At 35.8% G+C, this 20,314-nt stretch overlaps 3 protein-coding genes across 4 annotated transcripts in view; 2 read left to right on the top strand and 1 right to left on the bottom strand.

The window, feature by feature from the left end:
- The window catches only part of tbp (TATA box binding protein), an 11,906-nt gene extending 1,016 nt beyond the window's left edge, over positions 1-10,890 (top strand). The window contains 6 exon segments of the mRNA NM_200096.1: positions 7,221-7,552; positions 7,674-7,761; positions 8,604-8,695; positions 8,799-8,966; positions 9,963-10,057; positions 10,144-10,890. Of these exon segments, the coding sequence (NP_956390.1) occupies positions 7,221-7,552; positions 7,674-7,761; positions 8,604-8,695; positions 8,799-8,966; positions 9,963-10,057; positions 10,144-10,223 (855 nt within the window). The 3' untranslated portion in view covers positions 10,224-10,890.
- A 353-nt stretch (positions 10,891-11,243) lies between these two features.
- pdcd2 (programmed cell death 2) lies at positions 11,244-14,916 on the bottom strand. The gene is given in 6 exon segments (NM_001045138.2): positions 11,244-11,644; positions 12,456-12,569; positions 12,664-12,764; positions 12,848-12,988; positions 13,504-13,743; positions 14,500-14,916. Coding segments are annotated over 6 exon segments (1,077 nt in total). The 5' UTR covers positions 14,816-14,916; the 3' UTR covers positions 11,244-11,479.
- Positions 14,917-15,870: 954 nt separating this feature from the next.
- Positions 15,871-20,314, top strand: part of rhoua (ras homolog family member Ua) — a 40,837-nt gene continuing 36,393 nt past the window's right edge. The window contains exons 1-2 of one of the 2 annotated variants that reach the window (XM_087277850.1): positions 15,871-16,417; positions 17,721-17,779. In XM_087277850.1, coding sequence (XP_087133976.1) covers positions 16,165-16,417; positions 17,721-17,779 — 312 coding nt within the window. In that variant the 5' untranslated portion in view covers positions 15,871-16,164. 2 annotated transcript variants of the gene reach the window in all.

Below are 20,314 nucleotides of genomic sequence, written 5' to 3'. Positions count from 1 at the left end.
ACACTGTCTTGTTTCCAGTCCAAATATTAAAAAAAATTAGTAAAGTAAAAAAATTGTTTTGTTTTCACTGTCAGTAGAAATATTAAGTGATTTTCCCTAAAACAAGCTAAATAATCTGCCAGTGAGGTGTTTTTTTCCATAAATTATAAATTTCGTATAAAGACTCGGTCAGTGAGGCTAAATCTAAATATTTTTCAAATTTGATTGCTAAAAGTGCAAGTAAGCCAAAAGTCCTTAAAACTATTAAAAAATAGTCCTTAAAACTATTAATTTAGTTCTTAATCCAACTATGTGCTCTGTTCCTGTTGTCAATCTAGAGACGTGCATAAAGTTCTCTGACTTTTTTTACAAGATATTAAATCACACCTCTTTCCCACCGACATAGATCATTCTGATTCGGTCCCTCCATCCAACAGTTTCACAAATTTTCAGCCTGTATCTTCTTCTCAGCTACTTAATAAAATTTTTCAGATGAAACTCACCTTTTGTCCTTCAGATGTACTGCCTTGCCGTCTTTTTAAAGAGGTTTTAGATACAATCTGCCCCTCACTCTTAGCTTTAATAAACAGCTCCTTAATAAACAGGGTTTTTCCAGATGTCTTTAAACATGCTGTTGTAAAGCCTGTATTAAAGAGGCCTAATCTTGATCCCGCTGTGCCTGACCACTACAGGCCCATATCTAAGCTCTCATTTTTCTCAAAGGTTTTAGAGAAAATTGTAGTTTCACAATTGACCTGGACATTTTTAATATTCTAGACCCTTTACAATCTGGTTTTAGAGCAAAACACAGCACTGAGTCTGCACTACTAAAAGTCACAAATGACATTTTACTCTTCATGGATTCTGGATCATCTGCGATTTTAATACTTTTAGACCTAAGCGCTGCTTTTTATACCGTAGATCACAACATATTATTGAAACGACTTGAGTGTGTTGTTGGGGTTCAGGGCCTTGCCTTGCAGTGGTTCTCCTCATATCTAAAGGGGAGATCTTTTTCTGTAAATATTGGATCCTTTACTTCACCACCTAAACCTATTCATTGTGGTGTTCCACAAGGATCTATTCTTGGCCCTCTTTTATTTTCTCTTTATATGCTTCCTTTAAGCTCAATACTCCTCAAACATAACATAAGCTATCACTGCTATGCTGATGATCTCCAACTATACTTTCCAATCAAACTAGGAAAAGATTTATCATTAGAAAATCTTTTCCTATGCCTTACCGACATTAAGACCTGGATGACAAATAACTCTCTGCAACTAAACAAGAATAAAACAGAAGTGTTAATTTTAGGTCCTGCTTCTACCAACAATTCAATTAAAACTCAGCTAGGAGCCCTAAACGACAATCTGCACAATCACGTCAAGAATCTCGGAGTTATCTTTGATCCACTCTTGCAGTTTGACAAACATGTAAATGCGGTTGTGAAGAGCAGTTTGTTCCAGCTTAGATTGGTGGCAAAAGTTAAACCCTTTCTTTCTAAAAAAGATTTAGAAATCGTAACCCATGCTTTAATCTCCTCTCGGTTAGACTACTGCAACTCTTTGTACATTGGCCTACCTCAGTCAACACTCTCTCGGCTACAGTTGGTCCAAAATGCAGCCGCCAGATTAATAACAGGAACTAAGAAAAGAGATCATATCTCCCCTGTCCTCGCCTCATTGCACTGGCTACCTATAAAATACAGGGTTGATTTTAAAATTCTTCTTTTCACTTATAAAGCTTTGCACAATTCTGCCCCTGCCTATGTCAGCGAGCTTATTAGGCCATATACAGCTTGTAGACTCTTAAGATCCCATGATCAGTTTCTTTTGTCTGTCCCTCGGTCTCGCTGCAAGTGAAAGGGTGATCGAGCTTTAATTGTTATGACCCCAAGGCTCTGGAACAGTCTCCCTCTGAACATCAGAATCTCTCCTTCTTTGGATGCTTTTAAATCTAACTTAAATACACATTTTTACTCTCTTGCCTTTGACTGATGCATGCATGTTATTTTTTTATTATTTATATTTTAGTATTACTTTTAAATATATTTCATTGTATTTTTAATACCAGTTATTTTTAGTTTTATTGTCTAGTTTATTTTATTGTAAAGCACTTTGGATCAACTACAGTTGTGTTATTGTGCTCTATAAATAAAGTTTGCCTTGCCTTGCCTTCGTACAAACACAGTGACTAAATGCAATTCTGACACAACATTGCATATCTTTGCGATGTGAATATTGCGCATGAGCGCTTTACCATATCGATGCTAAATTGATATATTGTGCAGCACTGGAAGTTGGTACTTTTGACAGGCAGGCATTGAAAATGCATTCTGTGTGAATGAGCCCTAACTACTGTGCGGCCTCACAGCTGGACCGAATTATTCAGAAGCACCTCTTCTTATTGGATAAGAGAGCCCAATCTTATGAATAATATTTGGACACAAACTTGTCACCAAAATACTCGTTTACTGCCTCCATATTGATTTTAAACCCAGAAGATGAAAATGCAGTTACCTCAGAATTGTCTAGTTATTCTTTAAAATTAAGGTAACACATGCTGATGTTGTCTTAATTGATGTTCAGAGCTGTTAAAATGTGTCCTGTCCTGTTTAGTTTTTATTTTAATTAAATGTAACATGTACTAGTGATTTCAGGCTTTTAAACTTGTTGTTGGGACACATTATCAGCTTCTCTATTACAGCCTAGGTGTCCACTGACATTCTCATTTTTAGCTCTTTATGGCTTTATTTGATAAGACAAAGATAAACAGGAAGTAGTGTGGCAGAGAAAGGGGAGGGTCAATGACGAAAGACCTCGGGTCGGAAATTGAACTCTAGACACAGTTGCACCATATATTAACGTAATCATAAGGCTGTTGGTGCAAACTCTGTTGACTTAGAATTGAGCAACAGTAAATCGCTGTTTGTGGTGACCACAGAAATTGTGAAGATATGCTATTGATTACTATAATTTTTTTATTGAAGCTATTTATTGAACTGGCCGTCTAGGCCTATGTTTTGCAAGAAACCATTAATAATAAGTTCCAAAAGTTAAGGTATTCATAGAAATATAATGAATTTACTGCTTTCAGAGGCTTTTCTCTGTTTTTTCCTTAACATACTGTTCTAGTTGTTGTATTTCATAGCTATGAGACTTCTGCTTTAAAGTGCTTAGACTTCCAGTTTATCCTTTTGGTCCCATCTGGACTAATAAAAAGCTGATTTAGGAGTAAAAACATTAAAATATAGTATTTTTTCATGCTTTCAGATCAGCAGCAGCACAGAGCCATAGTAAAATGCTAAGCGACAGCTGTCAAATCTCAACATTGTGCCAATTTAACGTCTGCAATCTTGTGATATGAAGCTTGTCAGTAAACTCTGGCTGTAAGCCACTCTAAACTACAGCTTGTTTAATTTTCTCCATTTAAATGAAATCAATGTGATTTTTCTTGTGAAATGTCCACTAAAGGCTCTGATCACACCAGATGTGCATGAGAGGTCCCTTTTTTTGAATGTCTACTAATGGCTGTGACAGGGTTTCTGCGAAGTCTTAAGTCTAAAATTTAAAAATCTAAATTTAAGGCCTTAAAAAGTCTTAAATTCGCTGTTCTAGGTCTTAAATATTTTTGCTTGGGTCTTATTTTTGCTATGTCCATGTAACGCTACATCTAATGCTCAATTAAATTCTGTTTTGTTGTTGCTAGGTTTTCGTGGTGTTGTAGTTCTTTTTTTAAGTAGTCCAATTGTAATTTGTTTTTTTACAACTACAAAATGGTCAACTTGCAATAGCCAATCAGCTTTCAGTTAGGGCGGTGCAATTAATTGAAAATTCGATTTTGATTTTGGCTTCTAACGATTATGAAGAAGCATTCATCGAGATAAACGATTATTGCATCATATACCACCCCCTTTCCAGTTGTACACATTTGTTGCTCTGCAAAGCTCAGTTCCATGTGAAAATGACAAAGCATGTACTGTAATTTAACGTTTGCAGCATGGGATGCGCATCGTTCTTTGATTTACATTGGAATCATGTTTTTAAAATCGCGAGTGAGACCGCATGCCGCAGCTTCATTCGCACACTGTGCGCTCAGAGGCGAGCAGTGCACACACATCTAAAGCCATCTTAATGTGAGCGCTTTAATGGTCAAATAGATGTCAATGCTGTGTTTAGTGATTATTCATATTAACCCTCATTTGTGTAATAAACACACGAGTTGAGAATCAAAAGACACGTGAAAGAGAAACCATTAAAGTGACTGAAATATTTCTGCTGCCACCTGTTTTCATCAATAATCAAACAACGGAAGGAAAATAACTGCATTTATGCAGTTGAAGACAAAATTATTAGCCCTTCTGAATTAATATTATTATTATTATTATTATTATTATTATTATTATTATTATTATTATTATTATTATTATAAGCAACCCTTTTTCCCTCAATTTCTGTTTAATGGAAAATTTTTTTTTCAACTAATTTCTAAACATAATAGTTTTGATAACTCATTTCTAATAACTGATTTCTTTTATCTTTGCCTTTTACAGCACCTAATATTTTACTAGATTTTTTTTCAAAATACAAGCATTCAGATTTAAAGTGTGATTCAAAGGCTTAATTAGGGTAATTAGGCAAGTCATTGTATAACAGTAGTTTCTTCTGCAGACAATCAAACAATATATTGCTTAAGGGAGCTAATAATATTGACCATAAAATAGGTTTTAAAATATTTAAACCTACTTTTTATTCTAGCCTAAATAAAACAAATAACACTCTCCAGAAGAAAAAATATTATAGCAAATACTGAGAATTCTGAGTCTGTTAAACAATTTAGGAAATATTTATAAAAAAAAAAAAACATTTCACAGGAGCGCTATTAATTTTGACTTTAGCTGATAATCTTTTTGATTATTTTGATCAAGCGCAGTTTTAAAAGTCGGGAGCGCATTCATGTAATACGAGAGCGAATCTCAGCTCACAAGCCTGTTTACTCTGTTCGTGGACAAAACTGCTCGCGAGCTCTCAAAATACTGGCTGCTCATGTGCGAATGATCTGCTCACGCTCCGTCGGACGATGCGGACTCACAATTTTTCTGTCTTGTGTTTCCTCACACTTTCGTGCTTTTGCTCTCCAGAGATGCTTCAGCATACTGTAGTATTAAGAATAGTGAACTGATAAAATGAAATGCAGTGTAGTTTTACTACAGTAAAATGTGGTAAATTGTAGTATAGTATACCCTATATTGTGAAAAAAAACAGCACTGGGTAGTTTGTTTATATTACACTTGTGTTACCACTGCAACTATAGTATTACCACAACAGATTAAATGAAGTACTTTACGGAACTTTTCAAAACACTGTACAGCAGAGACTAGTTCACTTTAGTTGCCATGATAAAATGGGATTAATAGTCAGATTTATTTGAAGAGTGAATAATACAGTAGGCTATAATACCTTATCAAGTGCCCTATTTTCTATCACAGTTACATTTCTGCTTGCATTAGTTATATATTTTTTTATTATTAGTAGTATGGTGCACCTTATGGATGTTTAATAAATGTTTTTAAAATAAAACTATTCTCTGTGTCTTTAAGTGTTTAATAAACCATCACATTTTTGGCTTTATTATATGAGATATTTTCAGTTTTAGATTAAAAGTGTAATATGTATGTCTATTTTAGTATTTTGTTCATTGGTAATAAATAGTGCACCAATATAGATCAAATCAAAAACCATAAAGGATGAGGGAACCGTGTACTGAGAGCGCGCAAGAAAATTTGTGTGTAAGCAGTGCATATTTGAGAGTGAGCAAAGTTGCATGCAAGCAGCGTATTATATTTGGGAGCTCACACGCAGTTTTGTCTACAAACAGAGGAAATCGGTGCACGAGCAAAGAGATTCACTTGCTCGTATTACTTGAATATGCTCTTGACTTGTAATACTGCACTCGGAACATTTGTCAGTCAGTGAAATAACGCCATAGCGGAGCTAATGGAATTTTTTGAGACTTGGGTGAACCGTTCACGGAGCACCACATTTGATTTGAGTTGAATTTAAAACACTATGAAGAGATTTTGTCTGAAACGAGTACATCTGTCTGTAACGACATCTTTATGATCCGTCCATGCATGATCATAGGGTGAACCAGATGACCAATAAATCTTGGCTAGAAATTTCAACAGCAGTGAGAAAGGAGGAAAGTTTTTGTAAAAGTTTGGAAAAATCTAAAGGAGATGTTTGTTAAAAAAAAGAGACCCCCAAAAACATTCTTAATGATATTGATTATCTTTTTATTTGTCTGATTTTGACTGTTTTTTTTTTGACCGCCCCCTGTCATTTAACAGAATATCTCAATGGCAAATGCACCAAGTATAAAAGCCTCATCCATTTCAAGAGGTGCAATGCAAGACTACTATGGACATTTTTAATGAACCAAATCACTTTTATTGTCACATCATCAGCAGCACACGTACCATGATGAGAATGACGGAATACAACGACATACTCCAAAATAAAAACAATATACAATTAGCAATGTTGACCGTAATGCGTAGAAGACAATGAAGAGGTGTATACACAGTCTGACTGTCCTCATGCACCGCCTGGTGTAGATGCCCTGGAAGAAGGGAAGCTCACCTCCTACCATGCGGCCAACAGTTTGCACAATCCTATGCAGACCTTTGCGATTGCTGCTGTTTCCATACCAGGTTCTGATGCAGCCAGTCAGGATGCTCTCCATAGTGCAGATGTAGGAGCGAAGGATGTGGGGGCTCATTCCAAACCACCTGAGAAAGAAGAGGAATTGTTGTTGTCTTTTTCTCAGCACTAACAACGCCTCTTCTTCCTCAGGCGTCTCAGGATGGAGGAGAGACATTTTGAGTGGTTGCTGTTTTGAGATATCCATACCTGTATGACTTCACAAATTTTGATTATCACAATGTTATTAAATATTACAGTTATGACAATAACAACAGCAACACTCATGCACAAAATACAGCTTATTCAGTTTTTTTTTTAAAGCACACCTAACTTTTCAAAAAAGGCAACGCAATGCACCTTGAATGAAAAAGCAGATTTGATTTTTGTCAACCCCAAAATCTGCAGAGCATTAATGCTTTCAAAAAAACTTCAAAAACATGGGCCAAAGTTTTGTATTCTAGCCTTTACATAATACATATTTTTCAGTTATGTATTGATGTATCAAATCATCTAATTTGCCTTTTTTCAATTCATAAGGGAGCCATGACGCCTGGCCTGCCCATTTTCAGTCCTATGATGCCGTATGGGACGGGCCTCACACCGCAGCCTGTGCAGAACTCCAACAGCTTGTCCCTCCTGGAGGAGCAGCAGCGGCAACAACAGCAGCAGCAGGCGGCCTCACAGCAGCAGGGTGGGATGGTGGGAGGTTCAGGCCAGACGCCCCAGCTTTACCACTCAACACAAGCCGTCTCCACAACAACAGCTCTGCCAGGCAACACACCACTTTATACCACACCCCTCACCCCTATGACGCCTATCACTCCTGCCACACCGGCCTCCGAGAGCTCTGGCATCGTCCCGCAGTTACAGTCAGTGTCCTTTCTCAATTAACAATCCTGTCAGAGATGTTGATTTTGCGGTTCAGACAAACACATTGATTTTGTAAGAAATATTGGACTATCATGTTTAAAGTGTGTATTTATTTTTAAGGAATATTGTGTCCACCGTAAACTTGGGGTGCAAACTTGATTTGAAGACGATAGCACTTCGAGCCAGAAATGCTGAATATAATCCAAAGGTAAGACTTCTTGTTTTGTTTGGAATTGGCCTATTTATTTATTTGCTTGGAGTTATTAGTTGTTCATTACAAATGTTGTAAATCCTAAAACAGGGTATCTGTGAGGTCTTAAATGTATTAAAAGGTGATTAAATCAATTTAGAGAAATGTAAGGCCCTTAAAAAGTATTAAATGTTGCTTTACAAGGTATTAAGTTTTGTATCAGTATACTATTCTGAAGTTTGCCTGAATTTAATCTGTGAATATTGGGATTCGGTTTATGAAATGAATAAAGTCCCGGTGGAGTTCACATCACACTGCTTTGTTCAATGCAGTAACCAAGGAAACACTGTTACTCCTGTAACAAGATGGTTCAAGATTCATTTATTGGTCACATTCTACAGAACCATTACATAACATGAACCACCAAAAGAACTAGAGAGAAAACCGACAAACTAATTAATCTCGAAAATTAAAACACTAAGCCAACATCAAAAATATCAAACAGTAATCTTAAATAAATTAAATAAATTAAAATAGTCTTATTTTCCCTTATACCAGGAGTTAAAACATAAACGGGGAATCCGTGAATCAGCCATATGCTTGTGCCTTGTTGGCATTTTTCACCTAGTGTTCCATGACTTTGCTTCATGTCCATTACTATATGCACCATATATTCGGTAGGCTCAGTAATCTCTGTGTCATGATTAAAGATGCCAACCACAACTTAATGCATTCAACAAAATCAAACCATATACAGAGTAAAACAAAATAAAGAAAATCTACATCATTAACAAAGTTTTATATTATTTCAAGTTTCATTACAATAACAAACTTTGTACATCCATTGATAACTCTTTCAGCGTTTTGCTGCCGTCATCATGAGAATACGAGAACCCAGAACAACAGCGCTTATCTTCAGCTCGGGGAAGATGGTGTGCACAGGAGCCAAAAGGTATGAATGTCACCTGCACACTTGCTGTTGTGTCTTTCTACATTCTTGGTGAACAAACAGCAGTATGTGAGTTTACCTTTCTTGTGTGAACTTCCTGCCACAGTGAGGAACAGTCTCGATTGGCAGCCAGGAAATATGCCAGAGTGGTGCAGAAGTTGGGTTTCCCTGCCAAATTCTTAGACTTCAAAATCCAGAACATGGTGGGGAGCTGCGATGTCAAGTTTCCCATCCGATTAGAGGGCCTGGTGCTTACCCACCAGCAGTTTAGCAGGTTTGTCTTTTGGTTTTGATTAGTTTATTAATTTGTTGATTATTTAAACTACTTTGAGTTTTTCTGAATTTATTTGAATTTCTATTTCATACTACGTGATTTCAGTTTTATTTTTTTTTTCTTACTTTATTTCAAGTAATTTGTAACCCTACAATGCGCATCAATTGGGGGCACAAGTTAAACTGTCAGAAAAATACTTTTTATTTGGTTTATACATTTATTTGTTTAGTTTAGTTTTCAGTCCTACATGGCAGGTTCTATCACATCTGTAACTCCAATAGGATATATCCTACAAGGTTGACTCAAATTAAAATTAAGGCAACCTGCTTTAAGACGTTTTGAGTCTTGTGCAGTATTTTGGGTTGAAAGTTAAGTCTACTAAAAAAAGGCTTTGCAGCAAAAAAAACATTTTTTTTTTTACAGTGTAGAATCTAGATATTGTTTTTAAACATGGAGAAACAAAGCGGAGACTCTGGTGGGAAAAGTCAGACTTAAAAACCCACATTAAAAGCACTTTACAGAACGTTAAATGCAATGCAAATTGACTACTAGTGACCCTGAATAAAATCAAACCATTATTATTATTAACATGCTTTTGTTCCTCTCACTTATTGTGATTGGACAATAGTTAGATGGGAAGCGAAGTTTGGCAGGAAAAGGGGCACTGGATGGAGAAATTTCCTCATACCAGGATTTGAACTTGGGATGCCCAAAGTGCAGTTATGCTTTGTCACTGGAGACAGAACATGTTTTAAATGTTACCAGTATTAGAAGAGATAAATAAATGAGCTTGTTTTTAGTAGCCTGATATATGCTGCATGTCTTTATGATCATAAAAAAGTGACATTTCTAGAAAAATAAGTGTTTGCTTCTATTATACTGAAGTATTTGCTGTGTGTGTTTGTTATTTCTTGGTGAGCACTATTTTGACTAAATTGGAATCTGACTGATAAATGTGATCTAAACTCTAATATACTGCTGATATTTCCTCCCCAGCTATGAACCGGAGTTATTTCCAGGGTTAATCTACAGAATGATCAAACCCAGAATCGTTCTTTTAATATTTGTTTCAGGCAAAGTCGTACTCACAGGTGAGGTCATAGTTACATTTGAAATGGCACAGATAGTACCTTGCAATAGTAGTGTGAGATTTATGAACATTGTCGTTTGTTTCCAGGTGCCAAGGTTAGAGGAGAAATCTATGAAGCATTTGAGAATATTTACCCCATCTTAAAAGGATTCAGGAAGACCTCGTAATCTCTTCTGTTTTCGCTGGTCAGTTCCTCGCTGAGCCCATCGGTATGTCTGGGGTGACCTACGCAATTTCGTTTAATTTTGTAAGTCTGTAAATATGAAGGACATCTTTATCTCTGCTCAGAAAGTGAACAATTGAGGATAAGAAATGCTTTTATTTTACCTTTTAAGAATGTTTGTCACCTGCCATTTGGTTTTCAAAATACTGTTTTATCCATGTCTGAACATTTTAATGTTTGGGCTTCTTTTATGGTTTTATCATGTAAAAATGTTCATAATTTCATACTTGTACACATTCCTTTTATTAGCAGGTTTTATGTGATATTTCATTACTGATTGTCTGTGTTGAACGTCAGTGAGAGCCCATGTTGTGCAGTGCGAGAGATCTTTTGTTTGGAGAAGTGCATTGAGGTAATTTTTCAACGAAGCTTTGATCCTTTGGTTGTTGAAACGATCACGCGGATTTGATCTTTTTAGTTACAGTTTTAAGATGAGCGGTAACCGTTGACAAATCTAACAGTTCAATTGGCATTTCAATGTATGATGTACTGTAGGTCTCCCAATAGCCCCATGTAAAGCACTGACATTAATTTAATCCCTTGGTCCATGTAACTAAATTTACTTTGCTACGTTGAACGCAAATAAATGTGTTTGCCAAGTTCTGCCTATACATTGTCTACATGGTTTAATTCTTTTATGGTATTGAGACTCATCCTGGACTTCTAGTAGTGTTGTTTTTAAAGTTGTGTGAAGAATAGTTTGTGTAACATTTGTATATAAATTTAGAAGTACACTGATAAACGAAAACAATATCAAATGATATGAATTCTGGGGGGAAATTTGTGGTAATGTTGCTTAAGAGGTTACGAGTTCTGCAATACTCGAAGGGAAAATATGTTTAGAGGCAGCAGTCATTATTTTCCTTAGAAATCAGTGTGCTAATTCAGCTGTTTTAGTTGAAATAACATTTTTTAATGCAATTTATTTTTTAGGATTTATTGGTGAAAGGAAAATTTCAAAGAATTTTTTTGCAACAATGTAAATGTTTTACTTTAATTTTTGATCAATTGAATGTATCTCAGGTTAAACAAAGTCTTAACCCAAACTTTTTATTGGCAGCATGTCCAAACCAAAATCTGTGGAATTTCTTCATATGACAATGGATATTTTAATGGAAGTTTAAGACCCAAACTATGAAGGAATCAATCATTTTGATTCACCACATATCTTTAATACAAAGTTCATTTAAATGAATAGTTCTACTCCGCTTGATCTCCTGAAAAGTCTTGTTTCCAGATGAACTCAGGGGAATATTTGTTGCCTTGATCACAGCTTTCAGCACAGGTGTAGATGGCCACTGTCCCCCAGTCTATGCTGGCATCTGTACTGTCCACTTTCAGGTGATTTAGTAATTGGGGCATTATCTGAAACGAACACAGTCACACTTTAAATTGTGTAATGCTTTACTCTGACCTGATGCAGTTGCAATCTGAGCTGCATGCAATGCTTTTTAATGCCCATTCCTAATCAGTGAAACTAGCTATATTAAGCGTATTGTGTCTGACATTACATCTGAGATATGCAATCTCAGCTTCAATCATCATTAAGGCTGCATTCAGAGTAGTGCAGAATTATTCAATACTATATGTTTAAGATATCTCAAGCGGTTTGGAAGCCTGAACAAAAATATTTGAAAACTTATTGCCTCTGTTCACTAAATGTACTATATGGTCATGCCATGCATTCATACATGTAATTAACGTCTAGACATGTACATGATTACACTTGACAACCAAAAACAATAATTGAGGACTACATTACAAGGTGACAATTACTGGTTTGGCATGTAAAAAAACTAATTAATTCAGTCCAATAGACAGACCTGCTTATTTTAAAACAAGGGACACATTTACACAAAGTTTGGCTTCATTTAAAAAAATTTTTTTTGAAGTCTCTTAAGCTAAACAAAAATGACATTTGTTATATATTAAAGATAAAACCTTTCATAAAATGACTCCTATTTTAAAACATTTTATTTTCCTGTGACATAGCTGACTTTACAGCTTCCATTTTTAGTCTTTAATGTTATAAGATCCTTTAAAAAATAATCTACATTAATCGTAAAACTGTTGTAGATACCAATTGGAAAAATATTTTGAAAAAAAATCTAGACTCAGTTTATCTCATTGAATGAAAACAAAAAGCTAGCTTATATAAACATCTGTTTTGCATCACCTGGAATTCAAAGAGCCGTTTTGCGCCACATGTACACTCTGGAACTTCCTCTTCACGTGGCACATGTTCAGCTGTCACCCAAAGAGGAGATCCCCCTCTACAATACCGCAAAACCTTAAAAACACAAACGTATATCACCACATAGCTGCTGAAGCATATGGGGAAAAGCCATACATCGCATTTGCATGGCTGTGACTGTGTTACTTACCTGTTGTGGCTCATTAGCAATGCGCTGCTTGAACTTTTGAAAGACTTTGGAGTCTAACGTTTCATGAAGAGCCATACTCTCCAGCTCACTGTCCTCCAAACCTGAGTGAAATTAAGTGAAAACTTTGAATGACAAATACATAACAACAAATATCAACCTCCTGAAACTGTTCAATAAGGAATACCGCTATTTAAAGATGCAATGTTCTCCTGATCCAGACTGGGGGATTCCTGAAGTTCATCTTTTGCCGGAATCACCTCTGGTTCGGTGACCAGCTCCCACTCAGGAAACAGAAATGAATTCAGCTCCCCTGAAACTTGAGAAGCTGAAGGTACAAATACAAGACATCACACCTATCGATCAGATGCTCATTTTAAGACTTCCCCTAGTGTTAAACAGGACAGTTTTACCATTGTTTAAATACATTTAGCCAATCTCTGGGTCTGACAGAAGCACACTTAGCTTAGCATAGCATAGATTGAATCAGATTAGACCCTTAGGATCTCGCTCAAAAATAATTGCTAGGTTATTATGAGAATGAGTGTAGGTCTAAGCCATATCGGCTTAGAAATTAGCAACTTCTCATTTTCTGCCAGTCTTGGTACACAATGTAACAACAGAAGACTGAAGCTTTAAATGGGAAAATTATCAAAACTCTTCTACAAGTTTTTTTTGAACGAGATGCTGATGGTCTAATCCAATTCAATGATCGATGCGAAGCGCTCCCGCCAGACCCAGGAACCTCTAGGGCTGTTATAAATTGAGCTTATTTCCAAAGAAGTGAGTGTTCCTTTAAAGTAGTGAACATTAAAAGTAATTTATCAAGCATTCTAGACTCACCCTCAGCTAAGCACTCTTTCTTGTGTCTTTGTTTCCAGTCTGTGGTCTGATGCTCCTTACAGCAATATGTGACAGAGTGACATCGAGAGCAGGCTTTCTGTCCCAGACAACCACACAGCCTGCACAGTTTGAGTCCTGAACCCAAAACCTGAGCATCATGTACTGGCTGTTCAGGCTTTTCGTCAGGAGGAGGATCAAAAGGGTAAAACTCATTTTTCCTTGGTAACTGACTTCTGAACACTGAAAACGGGAATAGTGCAGAACAGAAATGTGAGAAATGGTGCCCATATTTAATATGTTGTCATCGCATGTTGTTTTAAGTTCATAAAACTTTCTTTCTGTTTAAATAAAATAAAAAAACCTTAAGAATGATGATTAGTTGAATAGTTTTGGATCTCGTTGATTTCCTTAAATAGACATGAATCTGTTTGTTGACAAGCCTGTGTTAGTTAATAATCGTTACCCGTTTACATCAGATTTCAGGAAAGGACCTAATATTCACCTCAATAGTATTAAAAAGTTTAATAAATAAATGACAAAATATATCTAAAACTCAGTCAAGCTAATAGAATCAAGACTTTCTCTATAAATAAAATAGGAAATGCTGTGAAAATGTCTTACTGTTAAACATAAGTTAGAAAAGCTTCCTAAAATGGTTTAAATTTCACCACAAAGCTAAAACAATATTATTGTAGCTAAGATTTGTGTACATTACATTTCATTCAACATCAGTTGAATCACTCTTTTAATTTTAGTAATTTTAAGTGCTTCTATCAGATAATGCTCATTTACCCACACTAGAAACACAACATCCTTTAAAGTATATGCATGCTGTCGACTTCACAGAACAAAATAAAGTCATGCTAAGTTTGGAACTACACGAAGGTCAGGAAATGACCAACTTTCATATTTAGCTGACCGTATCGTTTTAATGCATCTTAATAAAAATACTATACACACATGAACAACTACTACGGTATTTTGACAGTTCGTTACCTTTAAAACACTTGCTGTCGTTTCGAGTATAGCAGGCTGGTGTCTTGCAGCAGAACACAAACAGTGTCCTGTGAAAACATCGATCATATTCAGTGACTGGCGCATAAACCTGCAGAAGAAACACCGCCGGCAGTTTGCACTCCTCGCACTGTAACTCAGACACGGCTGGTAAATCCGACTGGCTCAGCCACGCTGGTCGCCCGCCGACTTTACTTGGAAACTGGTCACTCAGAAGCTGCCATGATTCTGCCTCCTCTAAGAAGCCCAGCACGACGTCACTGTGTGTATTTGACTCTTTCAATGTATTTGCAGCCATCTGTCAAACTCTCACATACATTCAGAGCTGAGAGTTTAAAAAAAAATGTGCGGGTGTTTGTTCAACTGAGATTAAGGCTCGGGTTAAACAAGATCTCAGACAAACGTTCCATACACAAATAAGCAGATAATTAAAAAAAAGAATATGTAGCTCTCTGATATATTACTAATATAGAATTTAATGATTTAAAAAGGTAATATTAACTTATGCGCCATTAACTCAAGTTAAACGTCTTTATCTTGTTAAATTGCAAATTATACCGCTTGTCTAAAAGATGGCGTCTTTGTGCTTCTGTTTTTAACGTTGTAGTCATAAAATACTTTTAAGGAATTGGTTAAAACTAAAATAATTCATTTTCATAATAACAATTAGATAATGATTTAGTTGTTTTAGTAAACAATAATACTGCTTAATGTAAATGTGGAACGACCCCTCAGGGAGCCACAAGAGAGCGCTCGTTGTCTGTGGAGAAATGTTTGGAGAAAAAGCATAAACTATGGAAATAAATACATATAAATTACTGGTATTTAATCATTTAAATTATTGTTAACAGTAAGTTCTCTGTGTGTGTATGTATATTCAGTTTTGATATCTATTCATAATTTACTATTTATCTTGTATGCAATTATGATTATTTTGCATGTGTGTGAATAGATTATAAATAGATGTATTAAAATATATTAAAAATACAAAAAATGACTGAATTTTAAAAACTAAACATTCTTTAGAAAAAACATTATTTTTAATGCTCTTTAGACATTTTTTATCTTATTGAGATTATCCGTGATAAAAAAATGAAAATGCTGACGCGTGTGTTCTCGCCAGTTCAGTTGAGTTTATCAGTAATGACAACAGGTCTGCTGAACTTCAGTTCACGGATGACTGCAGTTCACTGAGGATGATGTCATGGGCCGTGTCTCAAACCCTAGTCATTTGCCTATCTAGGGTACGCCCAAAAATGTCCCGCGCGCTTCAAACCCCGGTCTAGTAGGCGGTAGGCAAAGCATTGAGACACAGGCAGAGTGTTTGAGAGTGAAGTGTGTTCAGTTCAGTTCAGTTTTAGAGAGGGCGGAGGAGGGCTCGTCTCATGAGGGCATAACGTCAGTGTACGTGTGGGCTTCCTATTTATTTTTGCTTCAGAGTTGATTTGTTTTATATCCAGACAAACCAAACACTTCTTGATTTGAGATGTAGCCTTTAGCAGACTGTTTTCCTCTACAATAAATGGACACCGCGGTGAAACCGGAGACTTGTGCTCCTCTCTCTCTCATTCACGAGCGACAAGTGAGATGATAAACTGCTGAAAGTGGCGTTAAGGCTCCGGGACGCTGTGTGCAGTGTTTGCAGCGATGCCTCCGCAGGGAGGAGGTGGAGAGTATAAGCCCGTTCCCGGTACGGTCGTGCCGCCGGTTCCGCCGCGGAGGCTGAGGAGCAGGGACCTGTCCTCTGCGGTCAAGAGTCGCTTCGGGACGGCGGCGGAGCGCAGGGTGAAGTGCGTACTTGTTGGGGATGGTGCAGTGGGTAAAACCAGTCTGATTGTGAGCTACACTACTAACGGATATCCCACTGAGTATGTCCCAACAGCGTTTGACAACTTTGCAGGTAAATATCACTCCAGCATTTAGAACCAAAAGAAAAAGGTAAATCTAAATTAAAATAATCTAATTAAAATAATATAATAACAGCCTAAATAGAATCCAGCAATCGGTTAGAAAACCCAGTTTTAGTTGGTGCGACTAGTTTTAGTTGGAGAAAGCAGACCAGTATGGTACAAAATGCTGATCAACTTAGACTAGTAATAAACCAGCTACTTACTGGTTAACTTATAATAATACTGTTAGTCAGTGTTTACTAAAGAGATTTGCAAACAGTTTTTTTTTTTTTTGGAAGTAATAAGCTTCAACCTAAAACTTGTTAGTAATTTACAAACTAAATAAATACATTTTCACCTGGGAAACAAAAATGCCTATGCAATAGAGGAAAAATATTTTGAATACTTGACAATTATTCAGATAAATTTTACTCAGGCACATTAAAACTATCTATCTGTCTGTCTATCTATCTTGTTATAAAATATGATATATGCATTTTGGCAAGGGGTAAAGATTGAGATAATGAAATTTATGCAGTTAGATTTACCCTTTACTCTCCTGTTTTTCTTGCTTGACAGGATACCCTTGGATGTATTTAATAAAAACCAGAGATATTTACTATATATACTTTTACTAAGTGCAAGAAAGACTATAACAATAAATAAAATGAGGCCACACCCTCCAACAATAGCACAGTAGATAGGAAAACCTGAATAAAATATAGAATGGAATATATGACTTCTCAACTTCAATTGAAATTGGATATTTTTAAACAAAGGTGGGCACCTGTTACTATGTGTCTGAACATGGCAACAGGACATAGTATTCCCAGCTGTATCCTTTGAAATTTGAAAATGATGTACGTGTCTTTTTGTAATTTGTTTTTATTTACTGGTAGTGTTATTTGTTGTTGTTGTTGTTGTTGTTTTATAATTTTTAAAATACTTCTGCTTTAACTGACTTTAATTCTGTAAAATGTTTTAATGTAAAAAAAATAAAGTAAAAATAAAATAAAATATTATATATTAATATTATGTTTGCATAATTTCATATATATATATAAACTATACTATGTTATATAAAATGATTTATTATAATAAAATAATTATAATATAATAATATTATGTTCATATCATGAGGTTAAACAAAAATAACACAAATGCCTATATAAAACATTACATTGTTTTACAGTGACCTCATTAAAATTTGTCAGATGGCCACATGATTGTCCACAGTTCATCTGTCTTAATAATGTGCACCGACTTACGAGAGATAAAATCAACTGATAAAACTGAATCTGTTCTTCTGTGCAGCGGTTGTAGCTGTGGATGGCAAGCCTGTGAAACTTCAGCTTTGTGACACTGCCGGTCAGGTCAGTCCAATAAGCCTACTCAGCACCACCAGACCCAAACAAACCGGCTCACACAAACACATTAAAGCCAGTGCAAGTTCATCATGTCGCTGTATGAGGATGACATGCTGTTTGCTCAAACACACGCTTGTTGAAGGCTTCATCTCTTCACTGTAACAGACTCATGACTCACGTCCTAATTAATCATACGCCTGCCTATCAGCAAGATAAGAGGGAAAGTGATTCAGTTTTGTTTTGCTTACTCAGGATAAGGATTTCTGGTAAAGTTCAGCTGAAGTTTGCAGGCCAGGCATCATAAGGAAGTATAGGCTTCATCCTATAGGAACGCACTGTTGTAGGTCACTTAGTGTGTCTCTTTCTTTGTGGGAGGGAGAAACCAGCAGCCCTAGGGAACCGCAAATGGGAAGCAGTCTAATTGTGATAAATTGGGCTTGATCCCAGGGAAAGGGAGACCTACTTTCAGTCCGGGTACAGCTGGGGCTAGTCACTGGAAATGTGAGATCAGTGTGTTTTCGATGAGTTTAGCAAGCTAAGGAGACACGGTGAAGGGAGGCAAGCCAAGAGACATTTGAATCAGCCATGTTTAGGCCAGTGCAGGGAGAGAAAGACACATAGAAAGTCTTGAGTCTTGAGAATTTATTTGTATAAGTTTGTGCATGCTTTTTTACCAAATTGTACATTTGAATGACATTTGCCTTTGTTTAGCGCTACTTAAAGCGATAGTCCACCCAAAAATGAACATTTTCTTAGCATTTACTCACACTCAAATGATTCTAAACTTTAATGATTATTTATATATATTTTTTCTTCTATTGAATTCAAAAGAAGATAATTTGAAGAATGTTGGGGAAAAGCAACCATTAGTATCTTTAGTACTAGCAAAATATTATGGTTGTCAATGCTTTTTCCCAAGGATTTTCAGTATATATTATTTTGTGTTTACCAGAAGAAACAACTTCAAATAGGTTTGAAACAAGTGGAGGAAGAGTAAACGATGCAGACTTTTCATTTTTGGGTGAACTATCTCATTAAAGTGTCTTCGAGAGTAGAAAACAATAGTAAAATCACATGCATCTCTGATCAAGCACTCCTATTTACTTATAATGTACATGTCACATCACATCACATTATTTCCCAATGAATCAAGATTCAAAGAGTCAATTCTGAGAGTGTGCTCATCTCTGATTGGCCAGATGAACCGGTCTGTTATGATTGGTCTACTGCTTACAGCGCATCAAATAGCTTATTTTAGCACGGTAAAGATGTCATTGATTTTTGCCATATTAATATGACCCAGAATCCAATGATGAAACATTACAAGAACAAGTTGACCCATTTGAACCTCCATCTCCTATGCAGAATGTTTTTTTTAGTTTTGAGAATTATTAACCAATCAGACATGTTTCTAGTTATGAATGTTTGTTTCTGGTAACTTATGAGCACAATGGCCAATAGGAGGCAACTAGATTAGTAATTGCGGTATATGCTGGAGTTTGGCTGAGTGGACCTGAGATTAATTATTGGAATTATTGGTGAATCATTTCAGAATTGGCTCTTTTTTTTTTTTGAAACAATAATTTTACCAGTCATGCACCTTAAACCTTTTCAGATCATTTACATTCATTAATGGCTACATTGCACAGTGCATTAAAGACAACATCTAAAAAGCACTATAATAGCACTTTACTGTTTATCTTTACAAGAGCAAAAAAAAAAAAAAAAAAACATATTACCCTTTTAAATGTGATATCTTTAAGAAATCAAAAATGTAATATCCTCAATAATACTGTTTTAAAAATACTTGAGTCAAGGGTTTTATTTATTTATTTATTTTAGAGTAAGTAGTGTAGAAACTTAATGTCAATACATGCAGCTATTTAAAAAACACATAAGCCAACATAATTGCATATATTATTACATTATAGACAATGGTTGTTTTTTAAAGAGTTAGAATGTGGTCGGTTGACTAATTAATAGAAGAAAGCATCTTTGGACAGAAACTATGAACATCTAAGAACTGAAACCAAGCTGGAGACTCATAAGGAATTGTAAGGGAGATGGAATGCAGCAGTAATAAACAACAGATCTCACATTTGTGTTCTAGCCTTTATATCTCATGCTGCTGACATCACAGCGGGTCCTGATATTTCAGAGATATGGAATCGTATGACTTGGAAGTTTTCAGTTTAGAAGATTAAAGTCCCATTATTGTACAATAAGGCTGCTTTGTGGCATTTAAAGTTGTAAAAAAAAAATGTATTTACACTTTTGCTCAAAGTTTTGAAGTTAGTATAAGATTATTTATTAATATTTTTCGAAACATTAAAATGATTGAACTACATTTATAATAATAGAAAATTATAGAAAATATATATCCAATAGGGCAACACTGTGGCTCAGTGTTTAACACTGTCACCTCACAGCAAGAAAGTCTCTGGTTCGAGTCCCGGCTGGGTCAGTTGGCATTTCTGTGTAGAATTTGCATGTTCTCCCTGTGTTGGCATGGATTGTTCGGGTGCTCCGGTTTTCCTCACA

Source organism: Danio rerio, chromosome 13 (assembly GCF_052040795.2).
Source record: "Danio rerio strain M-AB ecotype USA chromosome 13, GRCz13ab, whole genome shotgun sequence".
NCBI lineage: Eukaryota > Metazoa > Chordata > Actinopteri > Cypriniformes > Danionidae > Danio > Danio rerio.
This window is presented reverse-complemented; position numbering and strand designations above follow the sequence as displayed.